At 38.8% G+C, this 12,780-nt stretch overlaps 1 protein-coding gene across 1 annotated transcript; it reads left to right on the forward strand.

Annotated features, from left to right (window-relative positions):
* Nucleotides 1-7,779: 7,779 nt before the first annotated feature.
* On the forward strand, nt 7,780-8,720 carry TAS2R42 (taste 2 receptor member 42). Its single transcript, XM_012931152.2, is given in 2 exon segments — nt 7,780-8,566; nt 8,569-8,720. Coding segments are annotated over 2 exon segments (939 nt in total).
* Nucleotides 8,721-12,780: the final 4,060 nt, after the last annotated feature.

Below are 12,780 nucleotides of genomic sequence, written 5' to 3' on the forward strand. Positions count from 1 at the left end.
GAACCCAATAGCCTGAGCCATCACTTGGTAGCTCCCAGAGTATGTGTTAGGAGGAAAAGGAATGGAAAGTATAGCTGGGACTCTCGCCCAGGCTGTGTTATGTGATGTAGGCATCTGAATTAGTAGCTTAACTCAAATCCAAATACCCTTTACTGGATGCCTTTTTGGAGAGCTTTATTATTGTTACAGTTTCTGTTTATTTTTATTTTATTTTAAATGTAGAGAGATAGATGAAGAGAGATCTCCAACTTTTTAGTTTACTTCCCATGTGTCTAGAACAGCTGAGCTTGGGCCACAGGTGAAGTTAGGAGCCAGGAATTCAACCTAAGTCCCCCACATAGGTGGCACGGGTCCAGATACTTGAGCCATCATCTGCTGCCTCTCAGGATGCACTGGTTTTGTGACAATCACTGGATGGAGCTTTTGTCAAGGACTCTTGATAAAAGTGTTCAGAATCTCCAAGAAAACAGTGAATTCTCACCAAATATTTAGAAAGGGAACAGAAGCCTAGGCAGACTGAGTATACAACATTAACACTGAAGAGGAGGGAATGGACAGTTTTTTTTTATTATTATTTTCTCAGACTCTAGATTTCTTTAAAATACGAAGTCCGTTTTATAAATGATATGCATTCTAGCCAATATTGTTGCAGAATTGAGAAGACAGATCTCTTTTATTCTTTATTCTTCAAGCTTGAATATGGATTTCAAATGTTGAAACAGCTCAGAGGCAAGTAATTCTGCCAATGATGGTTACAGTCAACTCTAAGAAACAAGAGTGTCCCAAAGGCCTGGCATTTCCTTGTGGAGGAAAGGTGACATCAGACCCTGGGCTCAACCATACAGTTGAGAGCTACGGAACTGGCAGATGCTCCAGGTCAAGTGAGGTGGATACCAGATGACATATGTTACATTTTGGATTTTAAGGTTTTCAGGGATCTTCAAATTAAACCTTATAACACCCAACATCGTTGGAGTACACTGAAAACTAGAAAGTCAAAGTTATTACTTTGAAATAAGCAATGAAATGGAAATTTTAGGACACCAAAAGACATTCAGAGGATTTTTGTGTCACCTCTTTGTTCTCTTCTAAAAGAAATATTATACAACTTTAGGTATTAACATTAGTTTTAGTGCCTCACTTATGATTTTTAGTTTAGGTTCCTGAGCATGAACAAACTCTTATTTTTTTTTAAATTGGAAAAGCAGATTTACAGAGAGAGAGAGAGACAGATCTCCCATCCATGGTTCATTCCCCAAGTAGCCACAGTGGCTGGATCTGAGCTGATCTGAAGCCAGGAGCTTTTTCTGGGTACTCCCACGTGGGTGCAGGATCCCAAGGCTTTGGGCCGTCCTCGACTGCTTTCCCAGGCCACAAGTAGGGAGCTGGAAGGGAAGCAGGGCTGATGGGACACAAACCGGCACCCATATGGGATCCTGGGGCTTGCAAGGTGAGGAGTTAGCTACTGAGCCATCACATTGGCCCCTGAATAAACTCTTAATATTGGGAGGTTAAGCGGACATACAGGGTGATTGAATTGTCTCACATTATATGAACAAGAGCATCAGAATAATATAAATATTACAAGCAATGACATAATTTCTGAGATCAATTAAATTTTGTTTTTATATTTATTTTGCTTATATTCTCCTGTCATAAAATGTTCTACCTTGCTCATTTTGCTATATCATGCAACAGCCATTAAGTGTTCAATGCCCTGACACTCTGACCCCATTGGACGGTTTAGAAGGGCCGGTGGAGTCTATGCAGGAGGCATGACAGTCTATAGGACGCTCTGGGCTGACCAGAGCAACCTCTGGCATAGTTAACACTGGCTGGCAACAGGCCTGGTTGGAGAGCGTGGTAGAGGCCTTGGCTGCGTGGAGCCTACCACTAAGGGGCACAGGAACTGGAGGGAGGCTGAGTTCTGGTCGGGTCACAGTTGTAATCCCTTGGCACAAATATCAATTCGGCTTTGACGCACCATGCCGGATTAGACCACAGCACAGTTTGGTGCTCTGGAGGACCATGATAGACGTTGGACGGGCTCGGCTAGGCCTCAACCCCATCTGAGCCATATATGAGATATGCGTGGGTATGGACGAGCCGTGGCTGGGCTGAAACTCTCAACAGCAGGAACCAGAATGGATTGAAGAGCGGAGCTGGCCGAAGGACCTGCTGGAATGCGTGAAGCCCGACACCATGAAGGAGTCGGAGGGAGGAACCTGAACAGATCCTCTGACAGGACACTGACTCTACAAATAAACGCAAGAAGCATGGAGGTAAATAACCCAGAAGAGGCTTTGGAATGTGACCCACTGGAATACACTTGGCTCGGGTTGGGGCAGACCAGGCTGAGTCAGTTCACGTCATCCACTGGCAAGCCCAAGTGCTGAAACTGTGTGGGGGCCTGGCCGTGTTTGGTTGCGAAAAAAAAAAAAAAAAAGTACAAAACACAAAATGCCAAGGTGAAATGGCCTGTGCTAGCAGGGAATGCAACACCCGACCAGCACTCCTCCCACTGGTTTAGGTGAGGGACAAGAGTGTGATGGGCAGAGCCGGGGAGAGATGCGATACTCATTGGTTCCAATAGAGGTCGGGGCTCAGAAGAGAACCAACCCAGGGGTTAAAACCACCAGCTGATCGGAGTGATGGACGGTGGCGGGCACTGTGCTTACTAGTAGTACATGTAGGAGCCTGGACTGGGAATGCCTCAAAGTTTTTTTTAGGGGGATTCCCCTGAACAAAATGGAGGAATCAAAGCATTAATCAAAAAAAGATGGAAAATGGAGTAGATGAATCAACCACCTCAGCTTTATGCTTCCAGCGGAAAACTGGACAAGGGGAAACCCTAAGATGGACTATGTCAATCAGTGGACTCTGCACCAGCCTCATCATACCTGGACTGTTGCTGATGATATGTTGGTGCTTCTAATTGATCGAGGTGACGCTCTGCTGGCTCTGCCTACAAACCTGAGAGGGCCTCCCTAAGAGGCGGTTGAACTTGAACTGGACAAGTGGGATGCTGGACTCTGTATAGTGTAAACTTTTAATTAGGGAATCTCAACGGAACTTGAGCTGTGGTTATGCATCAAGGTGAAGGAATTCATGATGGGGGAAGGGTTTGGGGTGAAGGGGGGGGAATCCCAGTACCTATGAAATTGTGTCATGTAATGCAATGTAATTAATGAATAAATGAATATTTAAAAAAAAAATAAAAAAATATTATGTTTTAATACCATACATGCTGTATTTTTAAGAAAATGCTTGATTTTAAAAAGTGTTAGCAATGGAGACTTTAGTCAGTATACCTACGTGCTGTTGGATGTTGATGACTACTGACAGCCCAGGCTTAGGTTGCTAAAGGTTAGAGTGATCATGTCCATTTTATTAAAATAAGGCAACCATGAAATTTGGTGCCTAGCTGCACTTTTCTATTTAAGGAAAGAGCTCTCTGTGCCTTTTACCCATGATAGAACCTCATTTCAAAATTGGATTCAATTTTTTGAAACTCTGCCACTGTTTTGGCACTGTTTTATTATGCTGCTCCATCAGCGTCCCCTGGGTGATTAGGCACATTGCGAAGGAATCATGATAGTTGGTGAGGAATCTGTTTGTCTAGCAGTAAATCTCAACAGTGGGTCCAAAAAATTAAGTAAACCATGTTGTAAACAGGTCTAGTGTCTTCAGGCCTCTGTTATTCCATTGATGAAACACATCCAGAGTCGATTTTCTTTCCTTCCTTCCTTCCTTCCTTCCTTCCTTCCTTCCTTCCTTCCTTCCTTCCTTCCTTCCTTCCTTCCTCCCTCTCTCTGTCTCTCTCTCATTTTGAAAGATTTACTTATTTATATGGTTGGAAGTGTTACAGAGAGACAGAGAGCGATGTCTTCCACCCACTGGCTCACTCCATTAAGGTCTACAATGGCTGAAGTGCTTCCCCTTGATGTCCCACAAAGGTGCAGATGTCCCAGTAACTATTCCTCACTGCTTTCTAAGGTGCATCACCAGGGACCTAGGTCAGAAGGGCAACATCTGGGACAGGAATCCTTGCCTATTATGGGATGCCAGCACTGCAGGTGTCAGCTTCACTCAGTATACTGTGACACCAGCCCTAGTCTTGGGATTTCAGAATGGCAAATCAGCACTGGATTCAATTTATTTCTATTTTAAACATTTTTTTTCTAATACTTTCTTTCTTTCATGTTAATATAATATTAATACAAGAGATTCAATGTAGTTCATAAATACAATTCTAAGACTATAAAGATAATGCCTTCTTCCATCCTACCCTCTTTCTTTTTTTTCTTCCTTCTTTCCTTCTTTTCTAGTTTATGAAAAACTTATTTTTAATCAACATTACAATCAAGGAGTTAAAGCTCCACTAAATAAAGGGATCACACATAAAAAGTAAACAAAACAAAACAAAAACCACAACTTAATTAGCATTAACGTAAGCGAGGGCTATAAATAATATAATGGGCAGATGATTATTTTACCCACATACAGTAAATTATAGCTGATCGCAGATAATCACAGGTATAGTAGTATAACAGTCTTAACCACTGCTTGACTAAAATATAAAGCTTGACAAAACATATTTGTAGCAGTAATGATATACTGTCATCACAGTATATCTTTTTGTTGATTTCTTTTGCTTTTTATTATTTTTTTAAAATTTTAACTCTCACATATTAGGGGCTGCATGTGATATTTTTCTTTCTGTGTCCAGCTTATTTAACTCAACGTAATGTCTTCCCAGTTGCATCCATTTTAATGCAGATGTTACAATGTCATTCTTTTGTACAGAGGAATAGTATTATATTGTGCTTATAGATTTGTATACACATGTATGTACATATATAATATATATTTATACTTATATTCATATATGCATTTATGCTTATATACATATTATACAATATATGTTGTATTTATTTATGTACACTGCATATCTATATGCATACACATGCATATATAAAAATGTGATTGTATCACGTATTCTTTTTACATTCATGTAGTGATGAATATCTTGGTTGATAGTATTATTTGCTATTGTGTTAATTACAAAGAGAAACAGAGTCTACTATGGGGAGAAAGTATAAAGATACTGATGGGGAAATTTTTCAATATAAATAATGTATACTTTTCTCTCACAAATTAATTTGCAGTGGAAAAACAGGATGAATTGGGGCCCTATTGATTTAGAGACATGAAATATTTGTTAATTGTAATGTATAAACTTAATTTGAATTCTGATTTGAAAAAAGAGACTTGGACATCTACTATTTATTAACCATTGAACATTAGAGCAGAAGTCAGATATTTACTAATAATTTAGGAATTAGTATTTATTTAGAATAATATTAGTATCAGTTAAAATTTTTATCTTTTTTATTTTAGAATTATTTATTTTTATTGGAAAATCTGATTCACAGAGAGAAGGAGAGACAGAAATAAAGCTCTTGCATCCACTGATTCACTCCCCAAGTGGTGACAACGGCTGAAGCGGAGCCGAACCAAAGCCAGTAGCCAGGAGCTTCTTCCAGGTCTCCCACATGGGTGCAGGGTCCCAAGGCTTTGGGCCATTCTCGAATGTTTTCCCAGGCCACAAGCAGGGAGCTGGATGGGAAGTGGGATCCCATATGAGTGCCGGTTCGTGTCCTAGTGGCCCCACCTTCCATCCAGCTCCCTGTTTGTGGCCTGGGAAGACAATCGAGGATGGCCCAAAGCCTTGTGACCCTGCATGTATCCCTGGCTCCTGGTTTCGGATTGACTCAGCTCGGGTGATTGTGGTCACTTGGGGAGTGAATTGGTGGATGCAAAATCTTCTTCTCTGTCTCTCCTTCTCTCTGTATATCTGCCTTTCCAATAAAAATAAATAATTCTAAAAAAAACCCACATAATCAATGAGATAAGGTAGATTCAGCAGCAAGGTAAAGGCAGAATTGCAAAATCAGATGAAAATTTCTTCCAGAAAATATCAGGAAGAGATAAACAGAAATTTTGTATCTATGTAACTACATAATATAATATAAACATTCATAAATACTCTCTTCCTTCCTGCCCTCCTGCCCTCCTTCCGCCCTCTTCTCTCGTTTCTTCCTTCCTTCTGCCCTTCCTTTCTCTTTTCCTCCCCTCTTTCTTTTCCTCCCTCCCTCTTTCCTACCTTTTCTTTTCTCCTGATACCTTCTTTCTCATTTCCTGTTGTTCAAATACTTACTTTTATTGCAAAGGTAGAGTTACATAGAGGAGAGATGGAGAGAAAGATTTTCCGTCTGCTGATTCATTCACAAAATAGCTTTAGTAGCAAAAACTGGGCTCTGAACCAAAGCTAGGAGCTAGAAGCGTCTTGCATGTCTCCTACATAGGTGCAGGGTCCCAAGGCTTTGGGCCATTCTCTGCTGCTTTCCCAGGCCACACACAGGCAGCTGGATTACACGTGTATCAGATGGGACATGAACCAGTGCCCATATGAAATGAGAGTACTTATACGTGCTACATTAGCCAATTGAGCCACTGTGCTGGCCCCTCATACCCTCCTATTATAAATTTTAAAAAATTATTTAATAATGTTTATTTAAACAAAGTGATAGAAACATTGAAAAGGGCTAAGTTTTTGAAACATTTTTATTTATTTATAGCTACTGTACAGCACACTAGAATAATATTTTTAAATACTAGCAATTCATTATGCTTTTGGTGATATATCAAACCAGGAAGCAAAAATCTAAAATTCCAGTTAATATTTGATGCATTAGTGGCATTTTTTCTTATTTTAACAATACCTTCTTTTGGTTTATGCTTTTCCTCTCCTAGTAGTCTAGATTGATGCATTATGTCTCTGACAAATAGAATATGTACAAACGGACCATGTACAAAGGTAAAGGTATACCGAGGATTGTATTTAGTGATAAATAAAAGGCTCTGAAGCACCTGAGGAAAATCTAGACTGAAATTAGCACAACCTATTATTTATAGATTTGGATTTTTAGAAAAGCAGCTTTAGGAGTTTGTTCAAATATTCTGATTGCAGCTTGTCAGTTTTCTCCTGAAATTCACAGTATCTTCCAGGTTCTGGGCAACTGTCACCCACAGTTTTCTCCCACAGAACAGTGTCTGGACTTAGCTGAGCTGCATCGCATTACATTTCATCTTCCTTTGTCTCATTCCTTCTTTCCCTGTTGTATGAATTTCACACAAAATTGTTTTTTTGAAATAACATAGTATGTTGCCTTTGCAGAAGTCTAGAGTCATACTGGGAGTTCACCAAATACATTCATTGAATAATGAAATTAGGTACATTTGTGTACATTGCTGCTGTGTATGAAAAGCAGCAAATCCATCTGAGTCCAAGTAGAGTAGCATTTCAGGTAAGGAGGAAAAGCAAATCTGTTGAAAAAGACTCCGATTCATGTTTGCGTGCTAACCTACTTGACTGTAACCTTGGAATCACAACCACCAGTGGAAAAGCCTAGGCTGCTGTCTGTGACAAAAAGGATACTAGATGAGTTGTTTTAGAACTTTTTTTTTTTTATATTAAGATGTGACTGTATGGGAGATTGCATTCCTTAGGAGGTCCTTCTTAATAGACACTGAGATAGAAATAAGAGAAAAACTTTTCCGGATTAAATGCGACACAGTACCAAACAAACGGAAGTTCTGATGAAGCCTAGAACTCTAAGGAAACAATGAAGATAACATTCTGAAGTGAACACCAGTCTACAATATTTGATAAACAAGACAGCATTTTAGAAATTTAGATTCTTCTTTCTAATGGAAATGTTCAATGGATGGGATAAAATCTTTCTGACACTGGTTATGACAGAATGCATACTCGGACTCCTGGGGAATGTGTTCATCATGCTGGTAAACAGCTCTAAATGGGTCCAGAATCGAAAGATCTGCTTAGCTGACCGCATTCTCACCTGTCTGGCCATCTCCAGGATCGGTCATCTGCTGCTATCACTGATAGATTCATGTATAATAGAATTCTTTCCAGACTTATATGATATTTACAAACTTGCAAAATCTATGAATATGCTTTGGGCAATGACTGAGCACTTGGCCACCTGGCTTACCACCTGTTTCAGCATTTTCTGCTTCCTCAAGATAGCCCACTTCTCTCACCCCCTCTTCCTCTGGGTGAAGTGGAGAATGGACAAAGTGATTCTTGCACTGGTTATGTTGTCTTTGTTCTTACTGGTGCTTGATATTCTGTGGCTTGATAAGGTTTTTGATATCTCATTGACTGTTAACATCACAGACAAGGGTAATCTGAGTTTATATTTGGAGGAAAGAAGAAGTCTGAGCCTTAAAACTCTGCTTCTGTCCAGCTTGACCTACTTGATCCCCCTTGTTCTGTCCCTGACTTCATTGCTCCTTTTGTTTCTGTTCTTGCTGAGACACACCAGAAATCTGCAGCTCAGCTCCCTGGGTTCTGGAGAGGCCAGCACAGAAACCCACGAAAGAGCCATGAAAATGGTGCTGTCCTTCCTTGTTCTCTTCACAATTCATTCTTTCTCTTCACTGTTGACATATTGGCTATTCTTTACATTGTGGAAAACGAAGTTGCTACTTTCGTATTAAATATCTTTTCCTCAGGCCACACTTTTATTCTGATTCTGGGAAATACCAAGCTGCGACAGTCAGCCTTGAGGGCACTATGTTTACCTAAAATTCACCTGACAGAGAAGAGCAAATCCTTTAGTTTTTATAGCTAAGAATTCTAGTCTTTTCTAAGAGAACAGCGTAATGATAAGATGTTGAAGATCACTGTTTTTCCCCCATTGGATTTCTTTAATTATTGTTTGAAGTACCTGGTCCTGTTGCATTTGACAGTTCATTCCTGATGAGGTGTTATTATTTGGAAAGTAATCATTTTTAAGTATTATCAAAGAACAATTTAAATTCCCAAGTACTATTTCAAAGCAAATTTTAAATGGTTAAGTTTCATATAAAAAAAGATATGAAATTGAAAAGAGCTAGTAATTCTTTAAAAATCAAGGTAAAATGTAAATTTGATAGCTGAGAGTTCTTTAATATGTGATAAAACATTTACATTGAAGACTAAAGTTATTCTGTAAAAAATGTATTGTCACAGTTTCAAGTTCGTGTTTTTAAAGGAAGAAGTCTATGTTCTCAGACATCTTGTTGACATTGAAGCAATAAGATGCTTAAGCGAGACTAGAAATAACATTTTAGGCAGTAGACAAATAAAAACACACATTGTTAACTTTAATTTGAAATTGTAAGTACTAAACTTTATTGTGTTTACAGGTACTTATTAATTCTTCTAAATTCTAGGACATATGCGTAATCAGAGTGGTTGAGTCTTTAACATATACACAATAGAACATAAAAAGCATTGAAGTATCCCACATGTGAGAATCACATTCATGTAGCTAGTATTTAGTGGTTGTGCTTACATTTTTCAATGTTTGTGTTTGTGCCTGCATCTTGTTGCAATATAATATCAGGGCCTTAAGGCAGAAATAGAAATAAGATCAAGATGGAAGACACAGACAAAAATTTGTGACAGGATAATGTAGATTTACTATGTGTTATGGATATGCATATGTAAGTTTAGGCTTCAAAATTTGTGGAAAATGCAACTGATCTTCTAATTCCTTTTACTGTGAACATCTTGAAATGTTTTGTATAAGCAGGGTTGACATAGCAATCAAAACTTACATATGGAAACTATACACTATAAATAATATTAAGGGTGGGAAAATTTACTAGATAAATTATAAATGATATTAACAATAGGTTTTTACCAGTTAATTTTAAATGTGATGGTACAGTATAACATTGTATTGGTGGTATACATTAATATATAATGCTGGACAACAAGGGTTAATTTTAGGGTTTATTCTTTACATTGTCTGAATGTCATAAAAGATGGAATTCAAGGATGTTATGTGCATCCTCATCCTCTCTCTTTCCTTCCTTTTCCTATCATTTAAGATATTCTTGCTAATTTAAAATATTTTAATCACAGAAAAGAATTGACCAGGACTTCATATATAATTCCTGACACAGTCATTTTTAAAATTAGTAAAATTTAACTGAGGGAAGTGATCGCAACTTCAAAATAAAACTAAGTTTCTAAAATGATCTAATCGATTTCTGTTTGAGCATGCATAAAAGCTAACAATAGAATGTGTATTTGCTGATACATAACAAAGACACAAAATCTGTAACTCTGAGTTCTTTTCTAGTGCATTCATGGCTTTTTTTACTTGTAGTGGTTCCTAGAAGTAGAACTGATACTTTTATTTACAATTTTCTGATGTTGTATGAAACTATTTTCTCTCTGTACGTTAAGTTTCAATGCATAAATTGTGTCCCTGGCCAAATCAAACAGAATGTGTGCTAAAGTTAAGGGGGCGGGGGAAGGGCAAACAGAAATAAGTTTAATTCTGAACACATGACTTTGAGATATTCAAAGATCATTTAGACTGAAATTATGAATGATGGAATTATAATTTTCAGGAAGCAGAGCCCTGATGTCTTTATGTTTAGTATTTGAAGAATCCAAACTATGGTTTTTTAGTTACTTCATGAAATTTGGAATATCTTCAAGATCCCAAGTATATGTCATCCCCTCCTTTATCTCATACACTAGGAGTGGGAGTTACCCTGTTTGTGTTATACAGTAGTTCTTTCTGCTTCCGCTTCTATGAACTTTGTAATGTTCTCTCGTGTGTGTACTCTTGCTCTCTTTTTCAGTAACAGAGTGTACAGTGTTTGCACAAGACTAGAGATCTAGTGGCAGCTGACAAAATGTATGCATTGAACAACTACCCTTTACAATGACTTATAGTGTATTTCTGGAACTCTCTATTAAAAAACAACGAAGCCACTTCATTCCAAGTGGGTACAGTATTTTAGCTGGGGAGGAAAATACAAACCACTATAGTTGTCACTATATTTGACTTTAACTTTTAATCATCAACACAGACACACAAAGAATTACTTCAGAATTTAGCAGTTATTTCAAAGAAATTAAAATCAGTCTGAAGGCTTGTGATAATGCATTTCTTAGTGCAATCTTTCTGGTTACAATGAGGCAGAGAAAATGATTTTCCTTAGTATACAAGAAAATAAGTCCAACAAAATGGAGATTTGTGTAAAGACTGAAACTATAACAAAAGCCATGATTTTTTTGTGTCACTGCTCTAAAAAATTTAGTTGTCAACAAGACAGTAATATACAGTGGATTTTTTCCCCATTGGAATGTTCATTGGATGGGTACTATCTTTCTGACACTGCTTATATTGGGATGTGTAATGGGAAGGTTGGGGATGTGTTCATTGCACTGAACTTCTCTGAGTGTTTCAACAAGCACAGGATCTCCTTAGCTGACTTCCTGCTCAGTGCTTGGCCCTCTCCAGGATAGGTCATTGGTTCCTGTCATTGTAAGAGTCATGTGTATCAGAATTCCAATCACATTCATATTGCTATTTATAAAGTACAAATAGCTCTTCATCTGAAGAAAGACCATCTGGTTTGTCACCTGCTTCAGCCACTCTACTTCCTCAGGATAGCTCACTTCTCCCACACGCTATTCCTCTGACTGAAGTGCAGAATGGACAGAGTAGTTCCAGTACTTGTGATTTTTTTGTTTCTTGTATTTTTTTAAAAAAGATTTATTTATTTTTATTGGGAATGTAGAAATACAGAGAGGAAGATCTCCCGTCCAATGATTCATTCCCCAAGTAGCCACAATGGCAGGAGCTGAGCCGATCCGAGGCCAGGAGCCAGGAACTTTCTTCAGGTCTCCCACACAAGTGCAAGGTCCCAAAGCCTTGGGCCATCCTCGGATGCCTTCCCAGGCCACAAGCAGGGAGCTGGATGGGAAGCTGTGCTGCCAGGACTAGAACCGGCGCCCATAATGGGATCCTGGTGCATTTAAGGCGAGGACTTTAGCCGATAGGCTACCGTGCTGGGCCCTGTTCTTGTTCTTACTTATGTTTGATTTTCTGTAGGATAATCAAGAAGGTTAGTGCCTGTCATTAACTTAACACATGGGAATAGAAGACTTCTGTTTGCCAGTTCCTTTCTGGCAACAAAAAGCACTTCCTTTCTGCAGGGAGCTCATGTGGCTGCTAAGATAATTAGCGGCTAATGCTATTTGCCAACCAGACTTAAAATGGATTAAATGGGAATACCTTTTGAGAATAAGTAGGCAAAATCCCAACCTGTCCCTGGAGAAGTGTAAATTTGCAGTTTGAGGGTAGACAGATTTTTTTTCTGGGCCTGGGAAGCACTTTAATGCAGCAAATGGATTTTTGAGTGCCAATAGTGCATTCCAGACAAACCAAACCCGAGCGCTTCAGACTACCTCCCAGGGACTAATTTTTTCAGAATGTTAACTTGGTAATTCTGTGCAGTCCAGAAAGAAGCCGTTGTATTAGAGTTAACTGATTGGTGAAGCAAAAATTAGCTAAAATATAGTTTGCCATGATTAATACCTTTTAAAGTTATTTCTTATTTGAAAGGCAGATCTCTCATCATAGATTTATTTCCCAAATGGCCACAGCTTAACAGATTTGATTTGTGGGTGTGAAATTTCACGTTTTTGAGTCTCCCAGGGTATGCATTAGCAGGAAGCTGGCATGGGGGTGAGGCTGGAACTCCCAGAGACTCTCTGATAGGGGATGTTGGCCTCCAAGGGCAGCCTGTTGAGTTGCTGCGCCAGACTCGCCTATGATAGTGGTTTCTCATCGGAGTGCTGGTTCCAGTGCCAGCTTTTCCGTTCCTATCTGGCTTCCTGCT

The sequence above is a fragment of the Ochotona princeps genome, chromosome 27, assembly GCF_030435755.1.
Source record: "Ochotona princeps isolate mOchPri1 chromosome 27, mOchPri1.hap1, whole genome shotgun sequence".
Classification (NCBI taxonomy): Eukaryota; Metazoa; Chordata; class Mammalia; order Lagomorpha; family Ochotonidae; genus Ochotona; species Ochotona princeps.